This window comes from Onychomys torridus, chromosome 1, assembly GCF_903995425.1.
Source record: "Onychomys torridus chromosome 1, mOncTor1.1, whole genome shotgun sequence".
Lineage (NCBI taxonomy): Eukaryota > Metazoa > Chordata > Mammalia > Rodentia > Cricetidae > Onychomys > Onychomys torridus.
This window is the reverse complement of record NC_050443.1, coordinates 15,481,113-15,495,048: the sequence shown is the minus strand read 5'-3', so window position 1 is coordinate 15,495,048 and position 13,936 is coordinate 15,481,113. Positions and strand designations below refer to the sequence as shown.

General features: G+C 51.0%; 1 protein-coding gene across 2 annotated transcripts in view; it reads left to right on the top strand.

The window, feature by feature from the left end:
* The window catches only part of Ltbp4 (latent transforming growth factor beta binding protein 4), a 34,944-nt gene extending 24,439 nt beyond the window's left edge, over positions 1–10,505 (top strand). For both annotated transcript variants that reach the window (XM_036187635.1, XM_036187641.1), the window contains 9 exons: positions 258–404; positions 3,350–3,616; positions 3,897–3,968; positions 4,731–4,859; positions 5,044–5,190; positions 6,319–6,471; positions 7,606–7,986; positions 8,352–8,504; positions 10,093–10,505. In XM_036187635.1, the coding sequence (XP_036043528.1) occupies positions 258–404; positions 3,350–3,616; positions 3,897–3,968; positions 4,731–4,859; positions 5,044–5,190; positions 6,319–6,471; positions 7,606–7,986; positions 8,352–8,504; positions 10,093–10,247 (1,604 nt within the window). In that variant the 3' untranslated portion in view covers positions 10,248–10,505. The remainder of the gene's footprint in view (positions 1–257; positions 405–3,349; positions 3,617–3,896; positions 3,969–4,730; positions 4,860–5,043; positions 5,191–6,318; positions 6,472–7,605; positions 7,987–8,351; positions 8,505–10,092) is intronic.
* Positions 10,506–13,936: the final 3,431 nt, after the last annotated feature.

Here is a 13,936-nt window from a genome sequence, read left to right as displayed (position 1 = left end):
TGTTTATCCGCACCACATGCATGCAGTACCTGTAGGAGCCGGAAGAGGGCATCAGATCCCGGGAACTGGAGTTACAGACAGTTGTGAGCCATCTTGTGGTTGCTGGGAACTGAGCCCAGGTCCTCCGCAAGAGCAGCCAGTGCTCTTCACTGCTGGGCCATCTCTTCTGCCCCAGCTATTATAGTTGAAATCTTGGACTTCTCGAACCACAGGGGTTCATAATGTGGCCTCCCTCTTGCTCTATTTCCTGCTCACAGATGTGAACGAGTGTGAGACACTACAGGGTGTGTGTGGCTCTGCACTGTGTGAAAATGTCGAAGGTTCCTTCCTGTGTGTCTGCCCCACCAGCCCTGAGGAGTTTGACCCCATGACTGGACGGTGTGTTCCTCCACGGACTTCTGCTGGTAAGGCTCACGTGTGTGTGTTGATAGCTTTCATCACTCAAATACTATCACTTTATTTTTTAAATTTTTTTGTCTATTCCTTTGATGTTTTAATTACTTATTTCAGTTTTTTAAAGTTCTATAAGTTTTTTTTAAATTTATTTATGTGTGTGTGGAGAGTGGGGATATACATGCATGTGTGTGTGAGTGCCCCAGAAGGCCACATGGGTGCTGGGGACATAACTGATTCTTCCACAGAGCCATCTCTTCAGCCTTGAGTTGATTTGTTAAAGTTTGATTCTTGTGTATGACGTGATGGGTACATGCATGTCGACATGGTTATGTCCCATGATGTGTGTGTGGAAGTCAGAGGACAACTTTGTGAGGATGGTTCTCTCCTTCCACCTTTACGTGGGTTCCTGGGATTGAACTCAAATTGGCAGGCGTCCATGACGAGCACCTTCACCCAGTGAGTCATTTTGAAAGCTCAAGTTTTTTTTTTTTTTTCCAGGTAGGGTCTCATGTAGCTCAGGCTGGCCACTATGCAGCTGAGATGACTTTGAACATCTGATCCTCCTGCCTTTACTGTCTAAGTGCGGGGATCATGGAACGTGCCACCATGCCTGGCTTATGTGGTGCTGAGAATCAACCCCTGGGCTTTGTGCATGCTGGGCAAGCACTCCACCAGCTGAGCCCAGCTTCAATCCTAAATTCTATGGCTTTAAATAAACAAATATGCAAACCCCTTAGAACAAACAGGATGATGTGGCCAACAGGCAAGTGAGGACAGCTCCACGCTGAGCTGCAGGCTCCAGCCTTTGGCATGATATTAGACTTAATCTAGAGAATGAGATCGTGGCTCACCTCTGTTCGATCCCTTCTTCCAGCGTGCATACATAGGCCAATCAGCATGTTCAGAGCCTTGCTGCTCATTGGGAACACAGTAGTAAGCAGAGAGGCTTTACCTCTGTCCTGATGGAGAGCTGAGCCAGGTGCCATAAGGCCTATGGCTACTCCACCAGCTGAGGTGGGACTGAAAGTTCGAGGCTATAAAGTGAGTTTATGAGGCCTTCCTTGTCTCAGATAAAAAGTAAAAGTTGGCTAGGTATATATAGTTCAGTGGCAGAGTCTTGCCTATATCCCACTAGTGAAAGGCTAAAGTTCAGCTCAGCAGGGGAAAAATTACCTAGACTCCCCCACTGAAGGGCTGGGGATATGGCTCAGTAGTAGAACCCCTGCCTAGTATTTTCCAGTGAGGGGCTGGGGTGTGATTCAGTGGTAGATCCCCTGCCTAGAATCCCCCAGTGAGGGGCTGGGGTGTGGCTCAGTGGTAGAGCCCCTGCCTAGAATCCCCCAGTGAGGGGCTGGGGGTGTGGTTCAGTGGTGGAGCCCCTGCCTAGAATCCTCCAGTGAGGGCTGGGGTGTGGCTCAGTGGTAGAGCCCCTGCCTAGAATCCCCCAGTGAGGGGCTGGAGGCATGGCTCAGCAGTAAAGATCTTGCCTGGTATGCATACATCCCCATGTTCAGTCCAATGAAGAGACAAGGATATCCCTAGCTGGCTGGGAAGACGGAAGAGCAAAGGAAACTCTAGGGAAAAGGAGAGACCCAGGCTAGCCTGAGAAGAGGCTTCTGAAGGGGTCAGTGTCTGAGTTAAGTGGGGTGAACAGAAACAAGAAGCTGAAGTGGGGTGTGCGCTGTGTAGCTGTGACCTGAGAAACTGTGGAGGGAGGAGGGGTATCCTGCCTCATGATGTGATGGTGTAGTCCATCTGTGGGGGACACATGGAGGCACGAGTGTGAAAATTCTTGCTCACTGCGTGAGGATCAGGAAGCAGAGAAAGGGCAACTCAGGGTTCAGCTGGCTTTTCCCCCCTTTGTATTCAGTCCAGGACCCTAGCCCACAGGAGACTGCCGTGGGTCTTCTGGAAGTGCTTTCTGAAATGTCCTCACAGACATACCCAGAAGGTGTACTCACTGATGTTCTGGGCAGTTGCTTTTCCTTGGGACATACAGCACCATGGACCAGTCTGAACCAAGGAAGAGATTGAAATCTCCCTAGGGGTGCTGTATGTAAGTGCTGAAGAGTGGAAGGTCGGAGCAGGAGAGGTCAGAGCTGGACTGGACCAGGGGCCTTGAGTGGGAGACAGTGATGACAGAACCGTCTGAGAGCCATGTGGGCGAGCTGTGAGGCTGCCGGTGGGGGATGTGTTGGATCCAGTCTGAGACCAGCTGGGTGCGGAGAACCAGAGAAGCACCTGGAAAGCACAGGTCCCCACCTGTGCTACAGTTGAGGGGACACCTGGGAAGGGTGAGGTTGTGAAGCAAAGGATACAGAAGTGACAGGGACAGCGAGCAGCCAAAACGAAGCTGGGCGTGGTGGCGCACGCCTGTAATAGACGGTGAGGCAGGAGGGTCTCTGTGAGCTAATAGATAGACTAGCCTGCTAGATAATATTGATCAAAATTACAATTTGGCCAGGTGATGACACTCAGGAAGCAGAGGCAGGTGGATCTCTGTGAGTTCGAGGCCAGCCTGGTCTACAGAGTGAGTTCCAAGACAGCCAAAGCTACACAGAGAAAACATGTCTTGAAAAACAAAACAAAAGAAAAAAAAAAGAAAGAAAGAAAACCAAACAAATAAATCCATATGCATAATGTAATATACATAATAAATACTTGTTATCATTTAGGTTTTAAAGTCCTTGCCTAGCATAGGACTCTAGGGCTCTAGGTTTGGACGTAATGGGGCACACTTACAATCCTAGCCCTTGGTAGGTGGATGCAGGAGAATCCGGAGTTCGAAGTCATCCCGAGTTGTATGAGACCTCATCTGCCCTTCTAAAACCTAAGAGTGCTGTCTTGTTCTGCTACTGATGGCTGGTGCCCTCAGGGCCTGTTTTCCCTCATTGCTGACATAGGAGAGTAGAAGACACAACATAAGCCTGGCTAAAGCCATTTGTTTCTTCAGGCGCGTTCCCAGGCTCACAGCCCCAGGCTCCTGCCAGCCCCAGCCTTCCAGCCAGGCCTCCGCCCCCACCCCCACCCCGAAGACCCAGCCCCCCTAGGCAGGGTCCTGTGAGCAGTGGCCGTCGGGAGTGCTACTTCGACACAGCGGCTCCAGATGCGTGTGACAATATCTTGGCCCGAAATGTGACGTGGCAGGAATGTTGCTGTACTGTGGGTGAAGGCTGGGGCAGTGGCTGCCGTATCCAGCAGTGCCCGGGCACTGAGACAGGTTAGGCATAGGCTGTGGGGAGACACGGGGCCTGGGCTCTGGGTGGAGATACCGGGGTATGGGGCCTGGAAAAGGGATTTGTTTAGGTCTAGGATTGAGCTGCTGGTGTTGCCAGCACAAGTGTGAGCCACCAGCCACCAGGTGGCACCATTGGGGGGCCGCAGCTGAGAAGTGGGCACTAACTGACCTGGGCTTTAGCACTCTAAGGGGGCAAGAGCCAGTGGGCTTGGGCAAGGACTGGGGCTTGGGTTTCTGGGTTCATTCTTGTTTCTGTGTGCAGCTGAGTACCAGTCATTATGTCCTCACGGCCGGGGCTACCTGGTGCCCAGTGGAGACCTGAGTGCCCGGAGAGGTAAGGCCAGACTTCAACCCCAACCCACTCTGAACCCCTAGACCCAGCTCTGTCTCACCCTGCCTCAGTTTCTTCCTGTTTTCTTTCGTATGTATGTGTATGTATGTATGTATGTATGTATGTATGTATGTATGTATGTATGTATGTATTTTTGAGGGTGGATCTCACTAGTAGACTATACTGGCCTCAAACGTGTGAGCCACTCGATTTCTTGCTCTCTCTCTCTCTCTCTCCTCCTTAGTCATCCTCCTCCTCTTCATCTTTTCTTTTGGGTTTTTCAAGACAGGGTCTCTCTGTGTAGCTTTGATGCTGTCCTGGAACTCACTCTGTAGCCCAGGCTGGCCTCGAACTCACAGAGATCTGCCTGCCTCTGCCTCCTAAGTGCTGGGATTAAAGGCGTGCGCTGCCACCGCCCAGTTCTCCTTTCTTTTCTTTCCTCCTTTTTAATTTGTGTTTTTGGTTACTGTGTCAGGAGTCCGGGCTAGCTAAGAATGTGCTACGCAGCAGAGGCTAACCTGAATTCTGTTCTTCTGAGCCACCTCCTGACTGTTGGGATTACATGCATGCTTCAATACACCTAGCTCCATTCTCACTTTGATTTGCTTTAGGGTCTCCTCTTCCTCAAGGTCCCCTCTGGTTCCAATTTTCCTTGTCTCAGCTTCTGGGTGCCATTGCCATCCTCCTCTGTCGTGACTGGTATCCCGTGCTCCTCTGTTGACCCCAGATCACACCCACCCCGCCCTCATCTCACCTTTACTACAGATGTGGATGAATGCCAGCTCTTCCAGGACCAGGTGTGCAAGAGCGGAGTGTGTGTGAACACCGCCCCAGGCTACTCTTGCTATTGCAGCAATGGCTACTACTATCATGCACAGCGGCTGGAATGCGTTGGTATGAACCCCACCTCCCCCCCCCCCAACTCTTGCCGTGCCAGTCCCAAATAGGAAAGTGGCTATCCCAGCAGGAAGTCCTTCCGAAGTCTAGACTGTATCCATCACTCTGTCAGTGAGCTGGGGAAATGTGAAAGGGAGTTCATCCTGGTAATCGCCCCATCCCCCACCCCATGCCTGCCTAGATAATGACGAATGCGCGGACGAGGAGCCTGCTTGTGAAGGCGGCCGCTGTGTCAACACAGTGGGCTCTTACCACTGCACCTGCGAGCCCCCACTAGTGCTGGACGGCTCCCGGCGCCGCTGCGTCTCCAACGAGAGCCAGAGCCTCGGTAACCCCGCCCACAGACCCGCCCAGGTCCACCCCTGATTCCCCCCACCCCCAGATCCCTAGACCCAGGCTGCAGCGTGTGCTCAAGGCCACGCCCCTAGCGCCTGGATGATGCAGTCTGGCTTCTGGCCTGTTTGTTTTTTCCAGACTGCATTTCACTGTGTAGCTCAGCCTGGCCGGGATCTCATAGATACCCGTCTACTTATGCCTCCAGAGCTCTGGCGTTTTTAAAGCCGAGAGCCACAATGCCTCTGGCCCACAGTGTTTTGCTTTTTGTTTTTTTTTTCCCAAATCATTATTATTTTGTAGTACGGGCTGACCTGGAACACACAGAAATCCTCCTGCCTCGGCCTTCTGATTGCTGGGATTACAGGTGTGAGAGGACAGGGCTTACCTCTCTTTCGAGGTAACCCGGCCTGGTGGTCGACGGTGAAAGTTTTAGTGTCAGTGTTCATTTTCTTGCTGTGTATACCTGCACACGTTTCTTGGGCCCCAGGTTCCTCTCCTTTTTACATGCAGACTCCCACTATGTAGCCCAGGCTAGCCTAAACTCATTTGAACTCTTGCCTCAGCCTCAGGTACCAGGATTACAGGCCTGCTTTACTACACCTGCTCTTTTGGTTCTCTCTCTCTCTCTCTCTCTCTCTCTCTCTCTCTCTCTCTCTTTCTCTGGCTCATCGCCCGCTCTCTCAGCCTCTGTTCACCTATCTTAAGTTTCTCTCTCACACTCCATGTGTCTCCTCGGCTATACCTTGGTCCTTGGCCCCAAATTATCTTTTCCAATTTTCTGTTCCTACAAAAATCCCTAAACTTTGAGGCTTCCTTTAAACAATGCTCAGGGTGCAGGGTGCGGTGGTGCACACCTGTGATCCTCGCTACACAAGAGATGGATGAAGGAGGACCACAAGAGTCTGAGTTTTGTTTGAAATGGGCTCCATAGAGAGACCATTCCAACAAACAAACGAGCAACACACACACACACACACACACACACACACACACACACACACACACACGGAATTAAAACAACCACCCCCCATTTCACAGAATGCCCTGGAGGCTGGATTTGGGTCTTTGTGGGAGGGTCCGAGTCCCAGTCTGCACTGATGCGTCCTGCCATTGCCCATAGATGACAATCTGGGAGTATGCTGGCAGGAAGTGGGGCCTGACCTTGTTTGCAGTCGTCCACGACTAGACCGCCAGGCCACCTACACAGAGTGCTGCTGTCTCTATGGCGAAGCCTGGGGTATGGACTGTGCACTCTGCCCTGCCCAGGACTCAGGTACTGTATCTCTCTAGACTGCCCTGGACCTCTTGGCATCTTTACATGCATCGCATCCTATCCTGAAATCTTGGTCACAATCCTAAGGACGTCTAAGTGTCACCAACAGAAATCTCAAGGCCTGAATCAGCAGCTCCCATAGGTCCAGCCCCATCAGCTCTGAGCTCTCATCTTAAAGTTTCAGTTTCTAGACCTCCTCCTTCCCCCAACACAACCTGTGACACACCCCTCCAGACACTCCTGGACCCTTCAATCCCAGTAGCAGTTGCCCACTGACCCACCCTGCCCTTTAGACTCTCTGCCCATAGCATTAACAATTGCTAACACTCATTGCTCCCCTGCCCCAACACACACCAGGTTATCAAGATTCCAACATAGCCCCCAAAAATCTCTGGTCTCTTCTTACTAGCTCCTTAAAAACATGAGCCCAGGGGTTGGGGATTTAGCTCAGTGGTAGAGCACTTGCCTAGCAAGCGCAAGGCCCTGGGTTCGGTCCTCAGCTCCAAACAAACAAACAAACAAAAAAAGAAAAGAAAAAGAAAAAAACATGAGCCCAGGGCCAGAGAGAGGGCTCAGAAGTTAAGAGCACTGGTTGTTCTTCCAGAGGTCCTGAGTTCAATTCCCAACACCCACATGGTGGCTCACAACCATCTGTAATGAGATCTGGTGCCCTCTTCTGGCCTGCAGGCCTACATGCAAACAGAACACTGTGTACATAATAAATAAATAAATCTTAAAAAATAAAAATAAAAACATGAGCCCAAAACCCCAGGCTTGAGTCCTCCAGCTCCCAGAGATTCAAGCTCTCTCCCGTCCCCTTCGTCCCCATAAGTCCTGGTGCTCAGCCAGCCCATTGACTCTCCAGCCAAAAAACACCTTCCTCTTATTCCTTCAGGTTCCTAGCTCTAGCACCCATGGGTCCCCCAAATCCCAACACCTTAGACTCTGATTCTTAGCTGCAGTCTGAGGATGCTAGATACTTGGATTCAGAATCCAGACTCATCCTGGAGCCATCCAAAGCCCTGATCCTGCCTTTCCAGCCAAGTCACCTCCCCAGCCTTTCCCCAAGCCTCCTATTCTTCTCGTCATGAGCAGTGGATATTGAGCATGGTATGTATTGGCTTTTGTTTACAGATGATTTCGAGGCCCTTTGCAATGTGCTGCGACCCCCTGCATATGGCCCACCACGCCCAGGTGGCTTTGGACTCCCCTACGAATATGGCCCAGATATAGGCCCACCTTACCAGAGTCTCCCTTACGGACCAGACCTGTACTCACCACCTGTGCTACCCTATGACCCCTACCCACCCCCTCCTGGACCCTTTGCCCGCCGGGAGGCCCCTTATGGCGCCCCACCCTTCGACATGCCGGACTTCGAGGATGATGGTGGCCCCTATGGTGAGTCGGAGGCTCCTGCTCCACCCAACCGAGGCACTGGCTGGCCATATCGGTCCAGAGACACCCGTGGTTCCTTCCCAGAGCCGGAGGAGTCCTCTGAACGCGGAGGCTATACAGGTGAGCAGTGCAGCCAGAGATACCAAGCACAGACAAAAAACCACAAGGTGGGGGCAATGCCGAGAAAGAAGGCAGGAGAGTCAGGGTCAGAAATATACAAAGGCATGGAAAGACTCATGCCTGTAATACCAACATTAGAGAGGCTGAGGCAGGAGGATTGCTGCAAGTTTGAGGCCATCCTAGGATAGATAGCAACACCTAGGGGAACTGAGCATGGTAAACGTTCTTAGCGCAGTGCCCCCTGCAGTCTGGGAGTGGGAAGGACAGGTTAGGAAGAGACAGTGGGAAGCCAGGGGTCAAGGAGGAAGGAACCAAAGGGACCAAAGGCGGGGATCTCCAGTCACAGCTCCCTGTGTTCTCTGCAGGAGCCTTGGCTGAGCCCTATGAAGGCCTGGAGGCTGAGGAGTGCGGGATCCTGGACGGCTGTGCCCATGGCCGCTGTGTACGCGTTCCCGAAGGCTTTACCTGTGACTGTTTTGATGGCTACCGCCTGGACATCACCCGCATGTCCTGTGTCGGTGAGGAAGGGGAGCAGAGGGAAGGGTAAAAGCAAGCTTAACCAGAAGATGATCAGGAACCTCTAAGAAAGGACCTCATTACAGACAGGGGCCATACCATCCTAGGGGGCAGAAATTTATTCTTGCTCAGGGTAGGACTTGACTGAAGAACATGAGGTCAGAGTACCAGGAAAACCAGGCTCCTGTACATGGCAGAGCTGAGCTTGAGAATATGAAAAGAATCCTGCAGAATATATATTGTTGTTCTGAGGATGAAACCCAGGGCTTATGCATGCATGCTAGGCAGGTGCTTTACCACTGAGCCACACCCCAGCCCCTCACTGGGGGATTCTAGGCAGGGGCTCTCCCACAGAACCAGGCCCTCTTAGACTGGTGGAGTCTAGGCAATGCTGGTTCACTGAGCCACACCCCAGCCCCTGCGGATAAGACTTGGGGCACGGTCAGTGCTACCTCGGACAGTCTTCTCATTATCTTTGCAAACCTCAGCCTTCCCACATGTAATTGGAGTAGTAATCATGTCTGCCTATACAAGGGATAAAGGCAAGTGCTTACAATCAGGAGCTGTGAGGGGGTCAGAGGGACCCCAGTCTCAGTCCTGAGACAGGTCACTGTGCCTTGTTTAGCTTTCCTCACCTGGGAAAACAAAACAAAAACCCACAAAAAACAGGCATAATGAAAGAGCCCATTTCACAGAGTTCTTGAGAATGTCAGTGACGTTGATTTACAGGACACCCTGACCTGTATATACACTGGGGATCAGGGCTGCAGAGATGCCTCGGTGGTTAAGAGGGCTTCCTGTTCTTCAGATGACCAGAGTTTGGTCCCCAATACCCACATCAGATGCTCACTACCACCTACAATTCCAGCTCCAGAGGATCCAACGCCCCCTTCTGGCCTCTGCGGGCACTGCACACAGGTGGTACACACACTCATAAAATAAAAAAGCGCATTCAAAAATTAAAGATGCTCAGAAAAGTGAACTGAGTTCCCCAAGGTCTCATAGTCAAGAAGTAGCAGTGGGCTAGGCTAAAGACTGGGAAAGCTGGCCTGAGAATGAGATCCGTACCATGTGCAGCTTACAGTGTGGCACTGAGCAAGCTTTCCTGTGCTGGGCCACAGTCAGCACCTGTATAGCACAGTAACTACTTTGTAGAGTTATGAGGAAGTTAGCGTTGATACAGGTTCCGTGCTCACAAGGATGTCTGATATCACGTAGACATGTACTATTGTCAATAGCAATGTTTTGTTTATTATTGTTTGTGTGCATGCCGTATCACATGTGTGGGAGCCAGGATACAACTCTGTGGCATCAGGTCTGAGACCCCTTCCACCTTTGCTTGGGTTCTGAGGATCAAACTCAGGTCATCTGGCTTGCACAGAAAGCGCTTTATCCCACTGACCCATCTTGCAGGCCAAAACACAGAGATATTATACCACCTGCCTGGGCTCACACAGCCTGCAGGTAGCAAGTGATGTTTTGTATTGCATAGGAGAGGCTCAATATCTGTGATTCTCTACCTCAAAAGACCAGGGAGATGGGCTTCTCATTCCCAGGCTTCGGCAACGATCTTTCTAACCCTTCCCCCAGACGTCAACGAGTGTGATGAGGCTGAGGCAACCTCTCCGCTCTGTGTCAATGCACGCTGCATCAATACCGATGGCTCCTTCCAGTGTATCTGCCGCCCGGGATTTGCACCCACGCACCAGCCACATCACTGTGCGCCTGCGCGACCCCGGGCCTGAGCACCTGCGCCTGGCATTCCATTACGTCTGTGCACTGGGAGCTTCCAGAGCACGCCTGCCTTCTTCTAGTCTGCAAGTGTGCAAGGATGTCAGCCAGTCTGGATTTAGTATGGACAGACAGAGAGGGATGGCTTTCACTGCTCCGGTCATTCCCAGCCCCTCCCACCAGCGCCTTGGGCCTGGCATGGTCCAGTCCTGGGTCCTCGGTCATATTCCTTGCCCTTTTATAAAATTTTCAATTAAAACACCTATTTTGTACTTTCGGCCTCTGCCTGCCCTTTACTTTTTCTCAAAAGCTGGCTCCACAGTTCGCTGAGTCACTCAGTCACCCCCGAATGCACCGTTCCTGACGCCAAGACTGACTCTTGCTGTCCGTGACTCTCGTTGCGACTAGCTCTGGCCCTCCTGACCGGCTCAGTTTCTCTCTCTTACCCGTCTTCTCTTCTCTGGGAAATTTCCATCTTTCTGTCTTTTCATCTCTTTTTGCCTCTATCATTTTCTTTCTAAACTTTAGAACTGGGGAGGGGTTGTTATTTTTGTTTCTTTGTTTCTTCTTATATTTTTGGTTGTGAGCCTAGCCTTTAACGGTTGAGCCATCTCCCCAGCCCTGGGGGACTCTAGGCAGGGGCTCTAGCACTGAGTCACACCCCAGGCCCTCACTGGGGGATTCTAGGCAGGGGCTCTACCACTGAGCCACACCCCAGGCCCTCACTGGGGGATTCTAGGCAGGGGCTCTACCACTGAGCCACACCCCAGGCCCTCACTGGGGGATTCTAGGCAGGGGCTCCACCACTGAGCCACACCCCAGCCCCTCACTGGGGGATTCTAGGCAGGGGCTCTACCACTGTTTTATATTCTAAGGAAAAAGAAAACACAGGTTTTTATATAGCCTAACCTCAATTTGAACTCCTGACCTCAGGAGTGTCCTCAGCCTCCCAGGGTCTATGATTACAGATGTGCACCACCATGACCAGCTTAGGTTGTTGTTGACCAAACCTTCCCAGCATGGAAGAGGAAGAGGCTGTGCTCTACTCCCTTAAGGATCCAGGACCATGAGTTCAACTATCACAGGTGAGGAGCGGTGTCAGTACACAGTGGCTCAAGACTTAATGTATCTACAGTGGGGCCAGAAGCACACATGTAACTACTGAATTACACACTTCAAATGGTGGGTTCTGTGACTTATAATCCAAAGAAGCTGAAACAAACAAAATTTAAAAATAGTGAGGGGCTTGGGGAATGGCCCAGTGGTTGAGTACTTGCTGAGAATCCAGCGACAAAGGCTGAGAAGTGAGTCAGCCCCTGCCTAGAATCCCCCAGTGAGGGGCTGGGGTGTGGCTCAGTGGTAGAGCCCCTGCCTAGCTGCAGAAAGCCCTAAGTTTCCCCCTCAGTCCTACCAAGAGGGGGTAACCTGTGCAAAGTGGATCAGGAAGTTACTCCCCACCCCCAGCCGAGAGCAGAAGAGTCAACCTAAACACTAACCTCATTCATGGAACCTATAAATATTTTCCATAGGATCTGGATGTGAGTTGAGATCCCAGACAAACTTCAGTCCAGCACCAAGGGCTGGCTGCTAGGCTGGGTTCCTGAAGGGCTGAGACTCATGACTTGGGGAAATGGACAAGATAGAGTGGAAGCTGGTGCTCCGGAGTGGCAGCAGGTCTGTGAAAAGCCTAGAGGCTGGAACGGCAGATCACTTTTAGATGCCCCTCTTTTGGTATGTCATCAAATTCTGTGTTGGACAATGCTGGTGACATTTTGGGTATGGGAAGAGGGAGGGAGGGAGAGAGAGGCTTGACCTTTGGGATTTGGGATCCCTTTTGGGAGTCTACCGAAAGCTCCGGGTAGTCAAAGAAGAAAAACAAACAAAATGTCAGCAGGGCAGCGGCGGCGCACGCCTTTAATCCCAGCACTCGGGAGGCAGAGGCAGGCGGATCTCTGTGAGTTCGAGGCCAGCCTGGGCTACAGAGTGAGTTCCAGGACAACTAAGGCTACACAGAGAAACCCTGTCTCCAAAATCAAAACCAGAAAAGAAAGAAAGGAGGGGGAAGGGAGGGAGAGAGAGGGGGAGGGAGGGAGGATGGAAAGAAAAAGAAAATGTAAAGGCACTTGCCACCATACCTGGAGACTTGACTTCAATCTCCAGGATCCAGGAATGATAGGAGAGAACTCTCTCTCTCTCTCTCTCTCTCTCTCTCTCTCTCTCTCTCTCTCACTCACACACACACACACACACACACACACACACATACACAAAATGTTGTTTTTCTTTTTTGGTTTTTTTTTAAACCCGTGCCCAGGAGTACTTGGTCAACACGTAAGAGATTGCGTTTCTTTTGTGAAGCTTTCTGTTTCATTTTGGTAGGTTTTGTCTTACTGATTTTTATTTGTTTTGTTTTGTTTTTTAGAGAGGAAAAAAAGGGAGGGAGAGAGAGAAGATGAAGTTGGGTAGGCAGAGGTGGGGAAGATCTGGGAGGAGTTGGGGGAAAGGAAAATATATTGAATGAAAAATATTTTGGAAAAAAAAATCCATTGTAGGTGTAGACAATTCACAGATATTCCTGTTATCCCCCCACGTCAACCACTCTGCTCTACAGGTGTTGGCAGGAGGGGGAATGCCCAGGCCAGCAGTGCTGGAAGGCTCTATGATTGACTTTCAATGTGGCCTCACACACCCTCTCACCCCCCCACTGTGCCCGGAGGCTCAGCAAAGAATCTAGTTTGGGGGCTGGAGAGATGGCTCAGTGGTTAAGAGCACTGGCTGCTCTTCCAGAGGACTGGGGTTCAATTCCCAGCACCTTCATGGCAGCTCACAACTGTCTGTAACTCCAGGATCCAGCATCCACAGGCAAAAACACTGATTAAAAAAAATTAAAAGAAGAAAGAATCTAGTTTGAATTTCTCTCATTTCCTGGCTCTGGGGGTTTTGGCGCTGATCAGGATCAATGCGTTCTCCTCTGGAATGTCCAAAGAAATAATCCAGTTTGTCACTGAGCCCGCCGCCTCGTGAGTGCCATTACGTGCCGATGCAGCCAAAGCTAGACGCGCCCCCTAGTGGCCAATGCTCGTATAGTTTCCTGGAGGGCTGAGCAGGGGCAAGAGGACTCCTTGGGGTTCCTGGGAAAGTGTTGAGTAATTATTATCACCTTCAACACCTATGCATAAATAATGCTTCCTATGCGTTATGAAAGGGTGTTGATGATACTGTTATCCATTCATAGCCCTAGCATTCAGGAGTTTGGGGAGTTTGGGGCAGAAAGATTGCCTGGTGCTTGAGGACACCCTAGGCTATGCACTGAGTTCAGGCAACCTGAGCTCCCTTCCCATCAAAAAGCAAGCAAACATAAACCAACATATAAATACTTGGCACAAAGACACAGCTCTGTAGTCCTAACTGCTTGGAAGGCTGAGGCAGGAGGATCATTTGAGCCTCAGAGTTTAGGACTAGCTTGGATTACACAGCGAAACTGCATCTTCTAGAACTGAGTCTCAAAATAGAGAGCCTGGGTCCCTGGCTGTCCACACTGCTAGCTGAGTCATTCAGCCCTGTGTATTATTCTAGGAGTTAGCTTTTGGTTTGTTTGGGTTTGATTTTTCGAGACAGGATTTCTCTGTGTAGAAGCTCTGGGTGTCCTGGAAGGACGTTAACTTTTTTTTTTTTTTTTTTTTTAGCTGAGGATCGAACCCAG